This window comes from Hemitrygon akajei, chromosome 3, assembly GCF_048418815.1.
Source record: "Hemitrygon akajei chromosome 3, sHemAka1.3, whole genome shotgun sequence".
Taxonomy (NCBI): domain Eukaryota; kingdom Metazoa; phylum Chordata; class Chondrichthyes; order Myliobatiformes; family Dasyatidae; genus Hemitrygon; species Hemitrygon akajei.
In genome coordinates this window covers 134,885,814-134,907,616 of record NC_133126.1, presented here as the reverse complement: position 1 = coordinate 134,907,616, position 21,803 = coordinate 134,885,814, and the positions used below count along the sequence as shown (strand labels likewise).

The window sequence follows — 21,803 nt, the reverse complement described above, 5'->3', positions numbered from 1 at the left end:
AACTGGATCGTATATTTTTCTTTCAGAATTACAGCACCTGCAGTGTTTTACTTCACACAGATCAATCTATCCTTTTTATATTCTTACTTCCTGTCTGTTCTCATTCATCTCCTTCCACCTACATCTTTTCCAAGATGATCGGCTGTGACTAACAAACCTTTACCATCCTCTTTCAGCTGACATCACCACCGCTTGTGTCATTCAGTTGCTCTTGATATTCCATTGCTTTCTCTGTCTTCTCAGCAGCATAAAAGATATTTGACTTTTAACCCTCTTAATGGTGAATACCTCCAGCATTTTCTAATTATATTTCAGATTTCTAGATGCCGATTTTATTTTGCTTTTTAATTGCAGATTATTTTAATGCTCACTTTATCCTGTGCAAACCTGTTTAGGTAATATTGCTCGCTAATAGTTGGTAGATTCCATACTAAACACTCAAGAAGGAAATCAAGACTGTATTTAAATGACCAAGTGCCACAATATACCAATGCCTTGTTTCATGTTTGGCCATATGACGATTAGTGAGCTAATAATGAGGAGGGGCTGTTTCTGGCTTTGTATGTGGGTAGTGGGTTCCTTTCAGTGCATCCTCTTTTTGTTCCAATGGACTGGTGTGGGTTAATTCCTTTTCAACTAGTAAGTGGGTTAAAGTATTTCTTCTTCTGTCTGATAATTAAAAGCAAGCATCTCATAACTAATAAATAAAAATGGTCCCACAATAGTAGAACATACATAGAACAGTACAGCACAGAATAGACCCTTTGGCCCATAATATTTACAATGAACACAACACAATAAATCTCCTCTGCCTGCTCAGGATCCATATTCATCCGTTTCCTATGCATTCACATGTCTATCGAACAACTCTTTAAATGCCACTGTCATATCTATTTCCACCATTACTCTGCCTTTTCCAGGCACTTGTCCATCTCTATGTTTTAAAAAAACTTGCCCCACGCGTCCTTTAAACATTCAACCTTTCGCCTTAAATGCAAGTCTGCTAGCACTTGATATAATTCTAAATATTCAGCAGAACATTAATGATGGAAGTATCATATGACCATAAGACCATAAAATGTAGAAGCAGAATTAAGCCATTCAGCCCATCAAGTCTGCTCCACCATTTCATCATGGCTGACTTATTATCCCCTCAACTCTATTCTCCTGCTTTCTCTCCGTAACCTATGATGCCCTGACTAATCAGAAACTATCAATGTCTTCTTTAAATATACCCAGTGACTTGACCTCCAAAGCTGCCTGTGGCAATGAATTCCACAGTTTTGCTACCCTCTGGTTAAAAAAATTCCTCCTCATCTCTGTTTTTGATGGATGCCTCTCTATTCTGAGACTGTGCCCTCAAGTTCTAGACTTCCCCACTTTCTACATTTAGGCCTTTCAATATTCAATGGGTTTTCCAAAGAGATCCCCCCTTATTCTTCTAAACTCCAGCAAGTACATGCCAGGACCATCAAAGAAACATAACGGGGAAAAAACAGGTCTAACATTGAAACAAATAATTTAAAATGTTTATCATTTTAAAACCCCTTTGTATATTGAAATTTCTTTATATTTAACCTATATTAGGTAAGAAATATATCTGGTATTTAAATAAATATATTTTGCAACGTTATGGACCTTAATGTGAACGTCTCACAAAATACATGCAACTGTTGTAATGAAAAGGAATCAATTGAAAACATATCTAAGGATTTTCTTGTAGAAATAGTTCAAATGAAACAGAAATTTATTCTATTACTGATGTGGGATTCTAGCTTGAAATGTGAACCATTCCTGTGTGGCATCGTTCTAATTTTCTGCACAGTAAACCGTATTTGTTACTACCCATGGATCCATGCAATTGAAAGGTTAGTGTAGTACTACTGGATATGTTGGTAAGTATCGTGTGTTCGTCCAGACCCTGGAGCTGTGATACCTGGTGTATGTCATGAGACTGATTGATTTTGATGCCTTGTGCTGGCAAGTAGAGAAATGTCAATGACTGCAGTGTGGCCAAAGTTGGGAACACTCACAGTCAACAATGAGGGTAGGTTTGTGCTGGGACCAGGAGTGTGGGCGTGGGTTGAGGTCTGAAATGCATAAGTGTTTCAGACCTCGACCCACGCTTTTTTGACAAGCTGAAGCTGACAGAAAATTTGTTATATCTATGGAGGGAGTGATTGCTGTATATCATTGCAGCTTTAGTACCATGACCAGAAGCCTCAGTGCCATCTATGTAATATGTGTGGGGTGTCAGTATCCATATCCTTCATAAATAGCAAAGACGCAGTCTATAATCCTACTAATCATTTAGTCGGCCAACTAGCAAATTTTATTTGGAGGAACTATTAATTTTTTTGTGTGAGGGAAGGGGTGGGGGTTTGAGGTTTGTGCGATTTGTTCTCTTGTGCGGGATGGTTGATGCTTCTCTTCGAATGACTTCCATGTTTTTTTTTGTTTTGTTACTATCTGGAGAAGACAAATCTCAAATTTGTATACTGCATACTTACATTGATAATAAATGAACCTCTGAACTTTTTTTGAACCAGCAGCTTTATCAAGCATCATTGTTGAATGTAGTTTCCAAACTGTGGCATTTGCCAAGAAAATCTTGCCAATTTCACACATCATTTTTAATGATGAGCATAAATCAGTCATTTAATTCATAATTACAAAATAAACTAGTTAGCAGTGACAAAAAATGATCACAGAAAATTGATCCTTCAGTATTTTTATATTTGATTAGTTAAAGATACATTGACTGCATGAAATTTCCCTCCTATTAAGAGTCATCTTATCTTTTGTTAAAGATAATCAAAGAGTGCAGTGAACGTGTGAAAAAAATGAGCAGAACTGAACAGCTGATCAATTTTGAGAAGAAGCTAGAATTTAAAGTCAAGGTATGTACAAAAAAAATTTAATAAAGATGTCTGCATCTGAAGGCTAGTAGACCAAAAGTTCATCAGAACAGAATGCAATGAGCAAAACAAGGAAAGAAATGTGTAGGGTAAAAAAGAAAACAAATTGGTAAATTGTTTTATTATTGTCATACGTACCAATGTACAACACAGTGGAAAAATTTTGTTTGGCATGCTGCCCTGGCACTCCATTTCATGATATCACTACATCCAGTTGGTATAAGGGGAAATCTGTAAGGGAAGCAGAATATAGTGTTACAGTTGCAGAGGAAGTGCTGTGCAGGCAGCCCGTAACATGCATGGCCATGACAAGTTAGATTGTGAGGTCAAGAGTTTGCCTTATCATGCAAGATGTCCATTGAAGAACCTTACAACAGCAGCACAATGTCCTTCAGCCTGATATAGAATGAAACATTTTCCTTTTGAAATTTTAAATATTGTTTGTTACAATAAGTAAAGCAATTTTCTAATTGTGATTTGTGCAGAATTACAGCTTTTACCCATTAATTCACATTCTTAAGAGTTTTTCAGCAATAACTGTACAAGCTCTAAACTACTATATTACTGCCAAAGGTTGCATCTAATTGAAATATCTGCCTTTCTCAGTCTGTGCCAATTATCTCCCATTCCCGGTGGCTGCTGAAGGAAGGTGAACTTGAACAAATGTCTGTACAGAAAGCAACTCGAACATTTCGTAAGAAGAAGTTATTCAAGCCAGTCTACCTGATTTTGTTCAATGACCTTTTTCTAATAACCAGGAAACAATCCTAGTAAGTTCTTGAAAAAAACATCAAATGTATCAGAAACATGGAGGAATTAGGTCAATTTATGTGTGGCTATAGATAACACGGATAGGTTTTAAAACTTGTATTAAAACTAAGAAGTCCTTCATTGAAGACCTGTTGATTTTGTTCTGTGGTATTGCTTCATTTTGAAATCTGAAATTACTTGCTCCTGTTTTATCTTGAATTTCTGGTTTGTGAGGTACCGATGCATGAATGTGATGCAATGGTTTATGTACATGGCTCTTCAGCAGAAAACTGTTTTCAAGTCTGTGCAAGATAGCTGTTTCACTAAAGATGACCAGAAGGTGAGAAACAGGGAAGATATAATTCTGACCCAGTTGAAAGTATCTTCTGAGGTACCTTGTTTGGACAAATCAGATGTAACTTCACACTACATCTGGCCATTATTTCTAATCTTTGAATTATTGCTACTGACACTCGTTGCCTAAAGTGAGAGAATTATGCTAACATTCTTCACCTCAATATACAGTACATACAGGATATCCAGACAAAAGTGAACGGATATGTTTTTCTTTGCTGTTGTGGAATCCTACAATGTGACCAATAGCCTTGAAGGAATTTGAGATGCAGCTTTAACTACAAGGCAAAGTGGTAAAAAACACAGGAAAGTGGATTATGATTACTTAAGAGCTTAGACCTCAGAGTATCATTAGGAGGAACAGACCTGTGTTATCTCATGCTGATAATGAATTGTATTTAACTAGTGAATAGTTAGGTTCACAATAATGAATTACTGTGTGATTCCTATTGAACTTGTTTCCTAAATTAGTCAGCATAGATATTCTTAACTGTGATACTTCTCCTTTCCAGTGGTGACAAATATGAAGTGTTTGACTATGCACTTCGAGGTTTACTTCGAGTTCAAGAGCTGGAAGATCAAGGGCAGGCACTAGCAAATGTCTTCACCCTGCGACTCTTGGAGAATAGTAATGACCGGGAGATTCAATATATGCTGAAAGCAAAGTCACTGTAAGTGTCTTAATAGAGGGAAGGGCTTGGAAATTAGTAATGTGTATCAGATCTCATACTGCTACAAAAATCTTTAACAGGAAATTGATTTCAACAAATCCACTTGCCAAATTATTCTCACAGATGACAGGAGTGCAAATTGCAGAAATAATAGGCAAGATGGTATTTTGCATAATTTTAATAATCCTGATGAATAATCTTCCATTTTTATTTCTAACACTTTATCTTGTTTCAGGGGTTGAACTGTTCCTTTCATTTCAACTCTGTCAATTCTCAGACAATTAATGGATTTTGTGAATCTGTGTGCATATAATGATGGGATGTAAATCATTCTACCTACAATTATCGGACAATAATGTACAACTTGAATCTTTATTCACACCAGCTTGTGGATTTTGACATATTTAGCAAAATTAATCCCTTATTTTCTTCTCCCAGTTATTTATTTGTGAATATAATAAGTATCTCTGAAAAACAGCAGGGCTGGCTGTCAGCTCACTTAGCCTCAGAAGGAAGCAAAGCAAAAATAAATCACCACAGTTATTCGTTTAAAAAGTTATGCAAATTGTATTCTAATAATACACAAGATAGAAGTTATTAAAGGTTCTGTTGTCAAAACACTTCTCAGTTCTGTTTTATTTGGAATCTCAGTGCATGCAGCCATTTTGCTACCAGTGCTACATCCACGTTGTTGATTAATTTAATAGCAATAAGAACATGGAACTGCACAGCACTGGACAGAACTCTGTTGTGCCAGTTCTATATTTAATGCATCCCCCCTGTGTATCATCCATATCTTTCCATCTCCTTCATATTCATGTGTAAAAGCCACCAAACTTCTGTTTCCACTACCACCTCTGATACCCAATTCCAGACACCTAACACTCTCAGTGTAAAAAAAAATCCCTTCATGTCACCTTTAAACTGCTGCACTCAAAACTTCAAAATTTAACCTCTGATGTTTGATATTTATAGATTCTGACTGTCTATCCTAGCTATGCCTCTCATAGTTTTAAAAAAATGCCTCTATATGGTCTGCCTTAAGCCTCCAACACTCTAGGGAGAACAACCCAAATTTGTTCAATTCTTTCTTATAGCTTATACTTTTTAATCAGGCAGCATCCTGGTACACCACCTATGAAAATCTCCACAGTCTCCACACCCTTCTTATATCACTGTCTTCACTTCTGCGATGCATCTTCTGTAGATGTAATAGTTAATTGAACTACTGCCTCCAGTTAATGTCATGGGGCCTTATTCAAAATTGTGACTAAATGTCTCAAGTAACTAAAATTATCTATAAAATTTTAAAGTATTCTAAATATTAAGGTAATGTATGAAAATTGCACTGAAGTTAAGAGTTGGCCATGATTGTACTGTATAGTGGAGTAAGCCAAAAGAATTATTACATTAGGCACAGAGCTCTAATACATAATGTAGAATGTTTATCAAGGCTTTCAACTGCTATTGCTAATGTTCAAATTATCTTGCCGACAAGCTGGAATAATGAGAGCATCTTTAACACTTTTTGATGGGATAACAGAGAGAGAGGATATAGACTGTAGTTGTGTTGAATAAATAGTATTTAAGTTGGTATTTGATGATGTAATGCATATTATATCAATGAGCATTTTGGGTCAATAACAGCAAGGATACAAAATGTTTTGCCAAAATTGAGCTCTTCAGAGGGAGGAAGATGCTCTCTCCTACATTAGTTTAGCACAGTGAGCTCTTCAGAGGGAGGAAGATGCTCTCTCCTACATTAGTTTAGCACAGTGAGCTCTTCAGAGGGAGGAAGATGCTCTCTCCTACATTAGTTTAGCACAGTGAGCTCTTCAGAGGGAGGAAGATGCTCTCTCCTACATTAGTTTAGCACAGCAACCTCTGCTGTTTTTTTTAACATTTTCATATAAATTTGAACTTACCGGGTGTTGCACCTTCTTAATATTTACAAACAGCACAAACTGACAGTGCAGGGGATTGTAAGGAGGTGACTAAAGATTTGCTTAGGGCATATACTACCTGATGGAACGTGTGAACATATGGCAGACAAATTTGATGCAGCAAAGTGTGAAGTGATGATCTTGGTAGAAAGAATAAGAATACACAATACAAACTGATAGGTGCAATTTTAAAGAGTTTTTAAAGGGGAGGTCGTGGACAGAGATCTGAGAGTTTCTCAACACATCTTTCAAAATTGATAGGATAAATTAACAGTTAATAAGGTATTCAGAATCTTGTGTTTAATACTTAAAACCAATGAGTTATGCTCAATTAAATTAGAATTTAGAATTGTTTAACTGAATAGAGCAAATCTACAATATACCCTCCTGCTGAAGGGTTGTAAACACAGGACACAGAGCTGGTACCATGAAATAATATTTTGATGTCACATATGGTTAAGATTTGGAATTTAATGCTTGATGAGGTGATAAAATCAGATTTATTTGTTATCTTCAAAGGTCTATTAGACAAATAAATGTGGACAGATTATTGTTGGAATGTGAAAGAAGAAGTAATGAGCGCAAGTGACTAGATTGAAAGACTTAATGGGTGACCTTTGTGTTGTCCTTTTGTTGATTCTATGAATCATCAGAAATGTCATCCAACTCAGAATTATCAAAGTCACAGGTTCATTATGTTTTCTTTTGTTTCAATATAGCAGTTTGGTTGCAGCCAAAATTTTATGATTGAACAAACAATTACAATAGAAAAAGAAACTGATAAGTACACATCTCTTGCAAATATAATATGATATTAAAAGGTATCGGTGCCACCTTTGTTTAATTACTGATTTTATGTGTCTGCGTTTTTATTTTGCAGGAGTGATAAGAAACGCTGGGTGCATGCACTCATGCCAAACCGAAGAACTAAATATGTTTCTCCCAGCTCCTTGCATTGGGGTAAGGATTTACAAATTATTTACTTCACTGAAGCATCTAACCAACCCTAAAGTCCATATTTGATCAGGGTAAAATTTTATCCTTCATAATTTTCTTAAACTCATATTAGATTAACAGAACATTCTGCTCCTGAATTCTTTTCCATCAAAAAGCAGAAAGACTTTGACCCAAACTTAAACTGCACTCTGTTTGATGTGGAAATAAGTGTCCAAAATGGATCCCATTAATTTAGCTTAATGTTTACCATAAGAATTGAAAGAAGTAACAATTATAATAGTTATACAAACAATAACAAATGTGAAAGGCATTTCACGAAAACACACCAAGCTACAGAGAACCACAGGTCTTGCTTAAAGAGCCAGGCATTTATAAAAATCTTTAAAAATATAGAAAGGTAGTGAAGTAGAATATAGAATATAGACAGGTATCGCAGCATAAAAGCCAGGACCAACAGGCTCTGGGACAGCTTCTTCCACCAGGCCATCAGACTGATTAACTCACGCTGATTTGGGTGTATTCTATGTTACATTGACTGTTCTATTTATTATAAATTGTTATAAATTACTTTGCACATTGCATGTTTAGACAGAGACATAACATAAAGATTATTACTCCTCATGTATGTGAAGGATGTAAGTAATAAAGTCAATTCAATTTAATTAATATTCACAAATATGTATTTTTATTACAATTTATTTATGTTTTATTATTATGTATTGCAAAGTACAGCTGCCACAAAACAACAAATTTCACAACATATGCCAGTGATATTAAACCTGATTCTGATTCTTAAGTAGAGAGATTTGGTGAAGGAATTTGAGAATGTAGAATCATGAAGGAATAAGTGGAAATGACAGTAAATAGTCTGGGAGGTGAGTTGTAAAATTAGATGAGATTAAACAGAATGGGATGAGCAAGCCAGAGGTGCTATTTAACTGGAAGCCAATGATTGTTAGAGACAAGCCCTTCACCCTATCATATTCAGGACAATCATCAAGCACATATTCATACTAGCCCTCCTTGACCCAGAGCCTTCAATGTCTTGGAAATTCAACTGTTCATCAAGAAAATTCATAAATGACACGAGAGTACCTACTTCCAGGACTTCCTCCCACAGTGTGTACTGGATTTCAATAACACTCTGAGTGAACTTATTCTAATTCCTTCTGAACTAGTGAAACCTATGCCCCCTCATTTAATGCACCATTGCTACAAAGTAAATTTTCTTTCCACCTATACCCCTCCATACATCAGTTAGCTTCTCACTCAGTTTACTTTCCAAAGGAAAAGAGATTTCAGAAATTAAAGGTGACCTTATTTGCCACAATCAGTGGAAATAAACAGTAAAATGTGTTACTTGTGCCAAAACAATTCAGTGAGGATTGTGCTGGGGAGCCTGCAAGAATCGATCTACACCTGTGACACCAAAATTGCATACCAGCAACTTACTAACCGTAACCTGTATGACTTCAGAGCGTGGTAGGGAACCAGAGCACCTGGAGGAAACCCATGCAGTCATGGGGAGAGCATACAACTTCCTTACAGACAGTGAATGGGAATTGAACTCCAGTCTTACCATAAGCGTTGTAATAGTGTTAACTCATCAATATGCTACAGTGCTACTGGTCAAAATTCAAATATTCCATTCCAGGCAACACTCTGGTGAAACTACACGTACAATATGCTGGAGGAACGCTGGAGGGCCCGAAACGTTGACTGCCCATTTCCACGGATGCTGTCCGACCTGCTGAGTTTCTCCAGCGTGTTGTACGTGTTGCTTTGACCACAGCATCTACAGTGCACTTTGTGTTTACTCTGGTGAAACTTCTCTTAAGTATAAACTGGATTTTTGATACAATCTTAAAAAATTTCCTTATCTGACACTAAGTGACGAACAGTCACACAGTTTAATATTTAACTCTCCTCTCCAACCACGTTCAAAGAACGTGGAAACAAAGATTATCATAAACCTTGGGTGTTCAAAAATTTCTTTGGATTTCTTTTATCTTTCTGTGATTAAATTGATTATAATCTGATGGTATGATGTCATTTTATTTGAGTTCTTTAGCAAATGTAAGAGTTCCAATTTGCATCCAGTAGGACCTTAAGACTGAGATAACGTTTTGACAAGAACTGACGGATGGCAAGTAAAGTTTGGACCAATATGTGCAATGGAGTCATAGAGCATAGAAATAGACCCTTCAGCCCATCTAGTCCAAGATACTCATCTAAGATGGTCCCACTTGCCTGCTTACCACTCGAAAACTTTCCCATTCTTGCACCTTTCCTGTTATCTTTTAAATGTTTTTTATGTACCTGACTCAACCATTTCCTCTGGCAGCTCATTCCACAGTCTAGTGAAAAGGCTGCCCCCTGTTTCTTATTGAATTTCTCCCCTCCCACTGCAAACGTAGTTCTGAATTTCCCATTCTTTGGGGAAAAGATAATGTGCATTCACCCTATCTGTGCCCACCCCACCCCACTTGGCATTCAGGAGGAGGAAATACCCAATTTAATTCAATATTGGCTTAGCAGGAGAGGCTGAAGTGTGGTAGCAGATAGTTACCTCTCTGACCGAAGGCCGGTGACTAATGGTGTGCATGAGGGATCATTGCTGGCTTCTTAGTTCATCATCTATATAGATGATAATGTGGTAAACTGCAGATTGTTAAAGGTCGAGGAGTAGTGGATAGTGACAAAGGCTATCAAAGCTTGCAGTGAGATTGGGACTAGCTGTAAAAACAAGCATAAATATTAATGGCAGATGGAATTTAATGCAGACAAGCCGTGAGGTGTTCTCCTTCAGGAGGACAAACCAAGATAGGACTTACATAGTGAATGGTAAAACAATAAGGGATCTAGCAATACAAATCAGTAATTCCTTGAAGATGGTGTCACAAGTAGATAGAGTTATAAAGAGAGTTTATAGCATATTCGTCTCATAAATCAGATTACTGAGTACAGGAGTTGGGATGTTATGTTGAAGTTGTATCAAAGATTGGTGAAGCCAAATCTGGAGTATTATCTGTAGTTCCGGTCACCTATCTACAGGAAAGGTAATAATAACCTTGAAAGAGTACAGAACAAATTTTAAGGATGATGCCAGGACCTGAGAACCTGAGTTGGGAAAGGTTAAACGGGTTAGGACTTTATTCCCTGGAGTGTAAGAGAAGGAAGGGAGATTTGACAGAGTTGTACACAATTGAGGGGAATAGACAGGGTATATGCAAGCAGGCATTGAGGTTGTGTGAAACTAAACCTATAGGTTAAGGCAGGCAGTCAGACAGACAGACAGACAGACATACTTTATTGATCCCGAGGGAAATTGGGTTAAGAGTGAAAGGTGAAATATTGAAGTAGAACCTGAGAGGGAACTTCTTCACTCAGAGGGTATTATGAGTGTGGAATAAACTGCCAGCGAAAGTGGTGAATGTGGGTTCGATTGCAACATTTTAGAGAAGTTTGGCTAAGTACATACAGGTGTTCCCCCCCCCCCCCCCTCCACTTTACAAAGGTAGAGAGTTCGTATGAAACATGTAGGTCTTTTGTAAAAGCAAAGTGATGTAAAGTGAACATTCGTAAATTGGGGGACACCTGTATAGGAAGGGTATATACTACGTTCCATTCTGGGATCACACAGATTAACAATTGGCATGGATTAGATGAGCTGATGGATCTGTTACTGTGCTGTACAGCTCCATGACACTTGACTCTGAATTTAGAGAACATTCAATCTCAGGTGAGAGGGAAGAGATTTCCTCGGAGCCTGAGGGGCAACATTTCCACCCATGGGGCTGTGGCACAGCAACAGTATATGGAATGAGCTGCTGGAGGAAGTGGTTGAAGCACATATACTACCAACATTTAAAAGACATTTGGACAAGTACGTGGGCAGGAAAGATTGAGAGGGAAATGGGTCAAATAGTGGCAAATGGAACAAGCTTAGGTGGGAATCTTGGTCAGCATGGGTAGTTGGGCCTGTATGACTGTAAGCATACCTTTACCCTAAGGACTGCTGCAGCCAGGAAGGTAACCCACCAGTACCTTCACGGAAACAATAATGAATGGGTAATTAGTGCTATCCTTGCCAGTGAAAAGCAAGTCTTGAGAAATGAATTTTAAAAAATAGAAAGCTCATGTTCGGTGCTCTCTTCTAGATTGTCCTCAGGTGCAGTGCATCCAGAGGTACACAGCACAGGAACCCGATGAACTCTCACTGGAAGCTGCTGACATCCTTAGTGTCATCGAATGGACATCTGACGGTAAGTAGAATCTTCTGCTGGAATGCACAGTTGCAAAATCTCAGTTTTACTGATCGACATTTTTAGTTCCCTTTTTATAGTGGATCTGTGATTTTTTAAAATAGTAATAGACCAGACAGATGGCCAGAGTGGCAAATGGCCTCAAAGCACACAGATTCAGTGAAAGGAAGTTATATCGGTGTCCTGACGAAGGGTCTCGGCCCGAAACGTCGACAGCGCTTCTCCTTATAGATGCTGCCTGGCCTGCTGTATTCCACCAGCACTTTGTGTGTGTTGTTGGTGTTCTACTGAATGGTATTTTTATATTATTGCACTCCTGCAGACATGAAGGAGAGAGCTTCCTTAACAGTCAGGGGAGGCTGTCAAATCACTAAATGAAGGCAGTTTGATGTGAGAATGGAAAACACAAACAAAGTCAAAGGCATGATTATTTGAGGACTGGAGAATCAGATTTTAATGGCCAACTCCACTGGACGAGCTTTGTGGGTCACCAGCAGTATTGTCAATGAATTTAATCTCCTGTAGGTGTAATGTCACCTGTTCCCTTCTACATTAACAGTGGACACCTAGTGTGAGATTGTTGCCAACTCTGCTCAAGTTGTAACTGTTCTTGTAAACAATGATAAACCAGGATTCCATATGCTGTAAAAAAAAAAATTTAGAAGGCTGGCCCTTTGGCTAAACAAACATCTCCCAGTGGCCTGTCTGTACATCTCCTCACAATCCACAGTCTACATTCAGAACCTTCTAAAAGTTCGGTTCTCTCAAAACCTGATAGGAAGCTGCACTTTTTGGCCAATATCATCACTGTGCACGTAAATTCGGCAGGAGGTTGTGAACACAGCGGCAGCACAGCCTCCTAGCACCAATAATGGAGGTGCAGATAGACTGCCTTCCTCCAGGTATCGCTAAACAGTTCATATTTATTTTCCAAACTGCAAAGTAAGCTGATGTAGACTATGGCATGATCTCACTGAAACATTCAACATTCTATGGGACTTGGCAGTAGTAGATGCAGGGATAATGTTTCCCCTGCCTCGGGTGTCTGGAACCAGGCATCTCAGTCTCAGAACAAGGAGTCAGCCATTGAGGATTTCTTCCCTGAGAGAACTGGGAATTTTTGGAATTTCCTGTCGTTGGAGATCAGAGTGAGTATGAAAGAGATTGGTAGATTTTTGGATATTAACTGAATCCAATGGATGCAGTAAAGTGGTACTGAGGTAAATGATCAGGCGTTATGTTATTGAATGGAGAAGCAATGATGACAAACTGCTTGTTGGCCAGTTCCTGCTCCGATTCTTACATTCATACGTCCTATTGTGGAAAGCTGTCACCTGTAACGGACCAGGTAGCATTTTCTAATGTTGCTTCCCTGCAGAGTGACTGAAGTGACTGATATTTTCCCATGGCATCTTAGAAGGGAGTAAAGAAAATTCAGGGTTATGCTTAATTTAGTGTAACAGAAAGTATATGTCTCCTCTCCTTATTGTTCACGGGGTCTTTATCATAGCTACTGTCATTATTTCCCTGATGAAGAATAGCCTCCGCAGATTTTCTTCTTCCTAGACCATCCCTCGAGATCATACTTCCACTCTGGCTTTGTGGATACTGAGGTTGCTGATGGGGCCAATATGAGAACTGAAGATTCTTCCACTGGAAGGGTAGATGGATCGTTTGCAGATGGTCACTCCTATTGTTTTCCCAGTTCCTCTGTCCTTGAACTGCTCCTTCTGCACTTTGTGCAGTCGTGGACCAGAGGCTCCCAAGATTCCACACACATCACTCGGGACAGGAGAACTACTGCTGCATAGATTTAGCAGCCCGGGATTGATATAGAGGCCCAGGCCTCTGGTATAGTCTGTGTGGAGTTTGCATGTTTCAGCTGTAATCTGTGTGCTCCAGTTTCTTCCCATATCCCAAAGATGACCAGGTTCATTGGTTAATTAACTGTTGTAAATTGCCCCTTTTAATTTGCAGGTTGAGTGGCAGAATCAACAGGGAGTTGATGCAAAAATAGGGAGAATTAAATGGAATTAATGCAGGATTAGTATATATGAGTGTTGGCTAATATAGAGTCAGTGGTTCACAAGGCCTGGTTCAATGCTGTTGCCAAGCAAGGGCATGTGTGCTTTTGTCTTCTCTCTGAGAAATGCATTCTGCTGGGTGGTATTGCTTGTTAGCATTCTTCCATTCTTCACTGAAAGATATTGAGCTGCATTTGGGCTTGTTTATCTGCCACTGAAGTTGTTTCCTAATGCTGCAGAATGGAAGGCAGGAACCTTCTGACTGGACATGCTTTTGGTGTTCGAACATATTTATGTAAATTAAGAGCTGTGTGTCTGCTTCAGGTGCCCACTCATTGTTGGACTACCTGGACCTAGTCTCTTTCAAAGCCTAAAATATCCTGGATTATGCAATTTCTGCATATTTCTCAAAGGGAAAAATGTCATAGCAACTAAAAATCTAGGTCAGAATGTTCTGAAGGATTAAAAATTGAAGATTAAAATAATGAGAAAAGTTAGATGTGTATTAATCAGTTCAGGGTAAGTCTGGCATCATTGTTAGATTCAAAATTCTCTTTGCAATTAATAATGGAACTTCAAAAAAGCATTTAAGCAATTGTTTCATGTTGTCAGTTAGTACTTTATGAGACTGGTTGCATGTCACTGTTTTGTGAAAAATGCTTATTTATTTGGGGTAGGAAGGAAGAAGCCTTGGTTAGCGATGAAGTCAAGGAGTTGTCAACCAGAAAGAATGGTGCTGGCTTGAACTCGCAACAGGAAGGAGGTGTGAAGGGAGGAGATCAATGGGGTAGGAGATTAGAATAGGATGGAAGAAAGTCATTTTAAACCAAGTGACTGGGGTGGAAAATGGAATTTGGAAACTGGGGAAAAAATCCGGTTAATGTGAGGCTGAAGATAAAGAATACAGTCGTGGAGTAGAAATTAGAAAAGTAAGATGAGATTTTATAAAATATTGCATCTTGAAGTTCCTACATAACCAGGAATGGATCACTTGCTATCTAGAAACTAAGTTGTATCCTGAGGTGTTTTGGTATACCATGTGATGAAAATTCTTGTTCATGAAAATTAAAATGTGGGTAAAAATCAGGGACTGTAGAATGTGGTCTACAAACTTTTGTTCTAATCTTTTGGAGAATAGTAGAACCTTGGAGGTCACTGAAGATGTGCAATGCCATCCAACGAGGTGCAGTGCACAAACCCACCGATTCCCACAGCTATCTTGACTATACCTCTTCCCATCCTGTCTCCTGTAGCAATGTCATTCCTTTTTTTCAGTTCCTTCATCTCTGCTGCATCTGTTTCCAGGATGAAGTTTTCCTTTCCAGGACATCAGCGATTTCCCCCTTCTTCAAAGAGTGGGATTTCCCTTCCTCCACCATTGATGCTGCCCTCACCCACACCTCCTCCATTCCCCAGACATCCTCTTATCCTCACCAACCAATGTATAAACCTCCCTATCCAACACATTATTCTCAACTCCCGCCATGTTCAATGGGGCCCCACCACCAAGCACATCTTTACCTCCCCCCAAGCTCACTTTCCACAGGGATCATTTCCTCCATGAAACCCTTGTCCATTTGTCCCTCCCCACTCATCTCCTTCCTGGCATTTACGCCTACAAGTGGCAGAAGTGCTACACCTGCCCATTCGCCTCCATTCAGGGTTCCAGACACATCATATGCAAATCTGTTGGGGTCATCTACTGTATCTGGTGCTCTTGGTGCAGCCTCCTCTACATTGGTGAGACCCAACATAGATTGGGGGCAGAGTTGCTTTGCCAAGCTCCTCAGCTCCATCCACAAATTGCAGTATTTCCCAGTGAGCAAGCATTTCAATTCCTATCCCCATTCCCGTTCTGACTTGTCGTCCATGGACTCCTCTTTTGGATCAGTGAGCTCACTCTCAGGTTGGAGGAGAAACACCTCACATTCTGTCTAGGTAGCCTCCAACCTGATTGATTTCTCCAACTTAACAATAATTTTTCCCCTTTCTTCATTTCCCCGCTCTGGCCCCTCCTTCTTCATTTTCTCCCATGATCCACTCTCCTCTCCTAGCAGATTCCTTCTTCACCAGCTCTTTGCCTTTTCCACTTACCACCTCCCAGCATCTTACTTCACCCCCCTCCCCACCCACAGCTTCACCCATCACCTTCTAGCTGGTCCTCTTCTCCCACCCCCCAGCTTCTTATTTATTCAAAGGTTTCAAAGGTACAATTAATATCAGAGAAATGTATACAATATACATCCTGAAATGCCTTTTCTCGCAACCATCCATGAAAACAGAGGAGTTCCCCAAAGAATAAAAAAAGCATCGGTGCCCCCACCAAACATTCAAGCGTGCAGCAAAGCGTCAATGAAGACACAGACGTTCAGTACCCCAAAGATTACTCGTTCACCCAGTAATTCAACATACCACTGGCTCTCTCTCTCCCTAATAAGGGAAAAAAGGTGTCTCCATTTCACAGTGAGAGGGGAGACATAACAAATAACTCGCTGACTTATGATATTAAAAGTCCATTGTGTCGCTTTTTCCAAACTCTGTGCCCAAAGAACTGAGGTCTCTGGGCACACAGCCCGCTCGCTGCTTTCGATCTTCCGTCTCCCATGACACATCAGATTCCTGCAGAGGCACCGACCTCGAGTCCGCCTGCCTCCAGAGCCACGAAATCCCGAAACTCGAAGGTGCACTAGTCTTCTAGGCTGCATCCTTGGTATATCGAATAATGGCCAGTCGTGAGACCCTGGGAGTGGGTCCCATTCCCACAAAGAACCGTAGTCAGCGTGTAACTCCAGGTCAGGGTCTTCAAAAGAACCCAAAAGGGAAAAATAGAGATATTAAAGATAGAAATCGAGCTGTTTCCGAAGATGCAAGCAAAGGAGTCGCCGTTAGGCGCCATTGTCTCCTGAACCCCACCCCCTGTCCTTCCCAGTCCTGTCGCAAAACGTCGACAGCTTATGTATTTCCATCGATGCTGTCTGACTTGCTGAGTTCCTCCACCATTTTGTATGTGTTGAGCTGTATCTTCACTGACAATGGAGTGGCTCATAGGATATGTAGGCCACACATAAAAAGCAGTCTTCTCACACTCTCAAGTGAAATATGTCATGTCTCTGTTACGTAATGGGGTCGTTCGGGCAGGTGGGGCCAGTCAGCCTTGGACAGCAACCCGCTTAGGAGAAGGAAAACTCTGATTTTAAACCTCCGCTGCCTTGCAGCCATACCCTCTCATGGGAAAGACTTCGGGAGTAAACCCCAAGGAAGAAATCAGGAGCCGGGGTCCCTAAGGCAGTTTGATGTTGTATACAACTTCACCCTGGCAACCTCTGTGACGACACTGGCGCCAAGTTGTATCAGCGCTTGCCCTTCCCTTGTTCTACATCAGTGACGTAGAGAGGGGATCCCGCTACATGGGCAACAGCGAGTTTCTCAAATCTTCCCACCCTGACTTGCACTCTGGAGAGGACACAGTCCACCAGGGGCAAAAACCCATGATCCCCTGATATCAACGACTGCCTACTATTAATAGGGTCTTCCTAACAAGATGGCTAGGTGCTTCTGAAATTTCAAACTGCAAGTCAGTGACGAAAATGATTATAGGTCTACCTTCTGTGACTATTGAACACAACTCCATGAGTACTTTGAAATTCTCCACTTAATGTCTGCTATTGTATTGCAAGATGTGATCATGAAATATCACAAGTTCAATTTTTAATATATTATTACATATGGGAGTCAAAATTTTCCTCATAGTTCATAAGTTTTGAAATAATTCTTTACATGACAATTATCTTCAATGAATATTTACATCATGGCTGTTAAGGACTGAATGGTGAATTGTACTAACATAAGAATAAAATAAAAACTGATGTGCGTTAGATTTCTCTCTGCACTATCTTAAGAGAAGATTGATGATTTATAATTAGTTTGGTGCCACTATTGTCTTCTTCCACTCTAACCTGGAAATGAATTTTGTTCAAAAAGAGATTAGTTTGTCCCCTATCAGAGTTATAAATGCTATAAACATTGTGATGATGGTAGGAGATACTAAAGTGATAAATGTGATGCTATCCTCTAACATCTCCCACCTCAAAAAGACTAACTACAAAATTTTATTTCAAAAGGATTGGGGAAATAACAATGCATAACTTGATTGGCCCCTCAGTGATGTAAATCACCTTGTCTCTACATGTCTTGTCCATTAGGCTGGATATTGGGAGATCGCTTGCACGATGGAGAGAAAGGCTGGTTCCCAAGCCTAATGGTTGAAGAGATCAAGAATCCACAGCTCCGAGCTCAGAACAGAAAAGAATGCTACCGAATCTACAAAGCAGAAGAATGCCATGGCAATAAAAGCAAAGAAGGGAGAAAATTTACCAACAAAAATGTGATCCAACAGCAGTGATCAAATTTTGTATTTTGTTCAGCTTGTATTTTTGGCAGATTGTGAAACTCCCACCATTCTGCATGGCAGTGCTAGCAGTGAATTTTTTTGCCAGAAAACTGCAGATTGTGAACAGTTTTTATTTAATTTACTGCATCTTTTTAAATTATTTCTTCTGCACAGTGAAAGCACGATTGAAGTGAATGTGTTTCATCAACAGAATGTAGCCACTAAGCACAATGACGGGAAATTATTTGAACTTTTTATTTAACCAAATAATGGTTAATTCCAATTGAAATGTAACGGCAGCTATTAAGACAGAGAAAAAATATATATACATGAATCGGAGTAAATCTTGCTGCGCTTGGATAAAACCTGTGTAACAAATATTCAGAGGATAAATTTTAAGATGGAGTGCCCCAGCTAGAATCTTGAAAGAAATCCATTAAGAATTAAACTCTGCGACATGGTTGAAAGCTGCAAATCTCTTTACACAACAGTGAAGATGAAGTAGAGCTTTCAATCTGATGCCATTGGGGTTCTTATAAAAGCCCATACAATTAAATATTGTGTAGGACTTAACAAAAATAAGTTTCCATATGTGGAATTCAGTTTAATTCTGGTTTTTAACTCGTGGCATTATTACTTGCTATGTTACCTCCTAACTTCAAACCAAGGCTCATAAATTAATCTTGATTACAAGGATCAAGATGAAACCATTACTTGAAGTAAATAAATTAAGTGAGAGTACTAAGCATAAAGCTTACATATAAGTTTGGGCAGGAAGGTGCTACTGTATATTATGTATCCAAAATATCCAAGAAAATTTATTCAATTTCTTAATAGACTCTGTGGCTATATCCATATGCAATACATGTCAGAGAAAAGAGAAAATGACTACTGTTTAGTACTTCTCTATAGCCCAAAAAACAACTCTGGTAGTTGGTTTTAAAGGTTAAAAAACAGAGGGAAACTGGCAACAAAAACTGATTGTTGCTAACTTGCCAAGGCCTCAGAACTCCAGTGTACCCAAAAAGACATGTTACATGGATAATGCAGCAGCTTGTCACCAAAACAGTGGTTGGGTGCCATTGTCTGCAAAGTATCTGGGCCAACTGACAGGGAATTGCACATTAAAAAAAATCAAAATGTACCTCATAGGATTTGAGTCAGATGCCAATCTGGTGCAATCAGACGGTCACAAAGCTGATTAGGCCAAAGCTAGGAAGGGGGGCGTGGGGGTTACCAATAGAAGGAGGATTTGATGTCTATGTTGTGGTCAGGAATGGTATGAGAAGGTGTTGTAAAAGGATTGTAGCCAAGCACTGGGTGGAAGATGGGTGCCCAGTTTGGGGCAAATGAAGCAAGCACTATGTTGTGGTAAGTGTTGAGTGGATAGAAGATGTTGGGATGGAGCTGGGGTTGGAGATTAAGATCTTCATTGTGGTACTGAACGTAATCCATTTTCAGTTAGATTGGATTAGATCAGGTCTATTCAGTTAGACCTGAGATTGGAAGGTCAAAAGGAGAAGGTGCTCAGGAAATCGGAAGGTCGCTTTATTAGTGTAAAGGAGGCTGGTAGTCAGGAGACTGGAGGGCTGGAGGCGCCATCCGTTTTTCAGGAGAGAGTGCTTGGGTGAGCTGGCAATACATCAGGGGTGTAAAGGGTTATGGGCAGACCATTCAGAGTCCATAATGAAAAAAGGTGAGTAAGACCGAAATGAGAGGAGTCAGAGTCTAGTGTAGCCGGCTCAGGTGTGTTTTGTAGCTTGCTGGTCAGAATCTCCCACAATATCCCAGAAACATTATGTTCAGTGAATAATGGAAATCAAACTTAGGATACCAAGAGGATTTGTGTCTACAAGTGCTGGATTGAGATGAAACCACTCAGAAACACTTTCACCTTGAAATATATTGATTTGCAAATTGTTGAACACTATTGTTGAAGAAGACATTATTGCAAAACTGAATTTCAAGGCTGATGAGCTGTAAGGGTTTTTTTCCATAAACTATGTTATCACTGATTTAATTGCACTGAAGTTACAGTCTAAAGGAAAGGGAAAAGAACTGGTATTAGCTCCAATCCAATTTCTGCTGTTTCTGCCAATTTTATACACTCTATCGGAGAGGTTTCCATCCTGGAGTCCATGGACCCCTTACTTAATGGTATTGGTTCATGGCATAAAAAAAGTTGGCAACACCTGTTCTATAGGTACCATCTCAGGATGAATCAGACTGTTCCTTCCTTGGGACCTCATTTAACCAACCGTGAATCCTCTTCATCACAAAGACTGTCTGTCCTTTAGTCTCTGAAATATAGCTTGCATCTGCTCTGCCCCAGCCAGTCCCATACTGAAAACTTTATCCAATAATCCCAAAAATCATTAAGGCCTATTTTGCCTGAATCTCTGACTCTAGTAGAGATTTGAGTAAGGGTTGGACAGATGCCCCATTTTGTCAGATAAAATGTTAAGCTTAAATATTTTATTCACTTTAAAGTGAATGTGAGTCATCCAACACCACTACTTTGAAAAAGAGCAGACAAGTTATACCCTGTTGTCCTGGCTCATATTTGTTCCTCAATCAGCATCAGTAAAAGAATGAAGGAATCACATTGTTTTTTTTGTGGGAGATTGCAAAGTGTAAATTGAATGCCATTTTCCTACCTTAAATTGGTGACTTTACTTCAAAAGTATTTCTGGCTATAAAATAATCTGGGATGTTCTGTGAAAGATGTGCTTTAAAATAAATGCATGTCTTCCTTGGTGTCAGTGGAGCTGATCACTAAGAACAGAAGAAATTACATAAATTTTACAACAACATGAAGGGAGATTTAAAATCTTTTCAGCATTAATTGTGTCAGAATTTTATTAGCATTAATGTAGATTGGAGATGTACTCTACTCTCATTTGTTATCAGATGTATTGTAGTGTTATAATTATTTGGGGCAGATTTTCCTCTGAGCATAAATAATGACCCAGAAATGTGGAGAAAGTTGACCTATCTATGTTCTACATAGTGCTATCATTGGCTGAACTCTAACAGCGGAGCAGAACACCACCAGGTTCAGAGTAAAATGGTGTAAAATTACAGATATAAATATTGTGGTTCTGAATTAGTCATTAAGTGAACTGTTAAGCATTTTCAAACATCTCAACAAACACGAGTAAAGAACAAACAGAAATTAATGTCTTGCATTGTAAAACAGTTTCGGCAACTTGTGAAGAGTATTGTCGATCAAGTGGTCCTTCATTTTACACAGATGCGGAATTTCTGTAATCATACGAAGAGGACGATTAAAATAGCAGTGATATAATAAATCGGTCCAGTGAAGTTTTTGTGGTTCTGTCTGTCAAACGTGCAATTATGCATGTTTATTTGATCTACAATCCCTGTAGGATTTAAAATCGCTTCAACTCATAGCTGATAAGTAGCACCATAAGTTTAATCTGAGTTAAGTCACACTGCCACAAGGCAGTATTTTTATGACTATGCTATGCCAGAACACCTCCATCTACACCTCATTAATTTTCTAAAGCC

The 21,803-nt window shown here is 39.2% G+C and overlaps 1 protein-coding gene across 5 annotated transcripts in view; it reads left to right on the top strand.

Annotated features, from left to right (window-relative positions):
• Positions 1-21,591, top strand: part of ngef (neuronal guanine nucleotide exchange factor) — a 71,606-nt gene extending 50,015 nt beyond the window's left edge. For all 5 annotated transcript variants that reach the window (XM_073040857.1, XM_073040858.1, XM_073040860.1 and 2 more), the window contains 6 exons: positions 2,811-2,900; positions 3,525-3,688; positions 4,535-4,693; positions 7,517-7,596; positions 11,754-11,858; positions 18,085-21,591. In XM_073040857.1, coding sequence (XP_072896958.1) covers positions 2,811-2,900; positions 3,525-3,688; positions 4,535-4,693; positions 7,517-7,596; positions 11,754-11,858; positions 18,085-18,284 — 798 coding nt within the window. In that variant the 3' untranslated portion in view covers positions 18,285-21,591. The remainder of the gene's footprint in view (positions 1-2,810; positions 2,901-3,524; positions 3,689-4,534; positions 4,694-7,516; positions 7,597-11,753; positions 11,859-18,084) is intronic.
• The last annotated feature ends 212 nt before the right edge of the window (positions 21,592-21,803 follow it).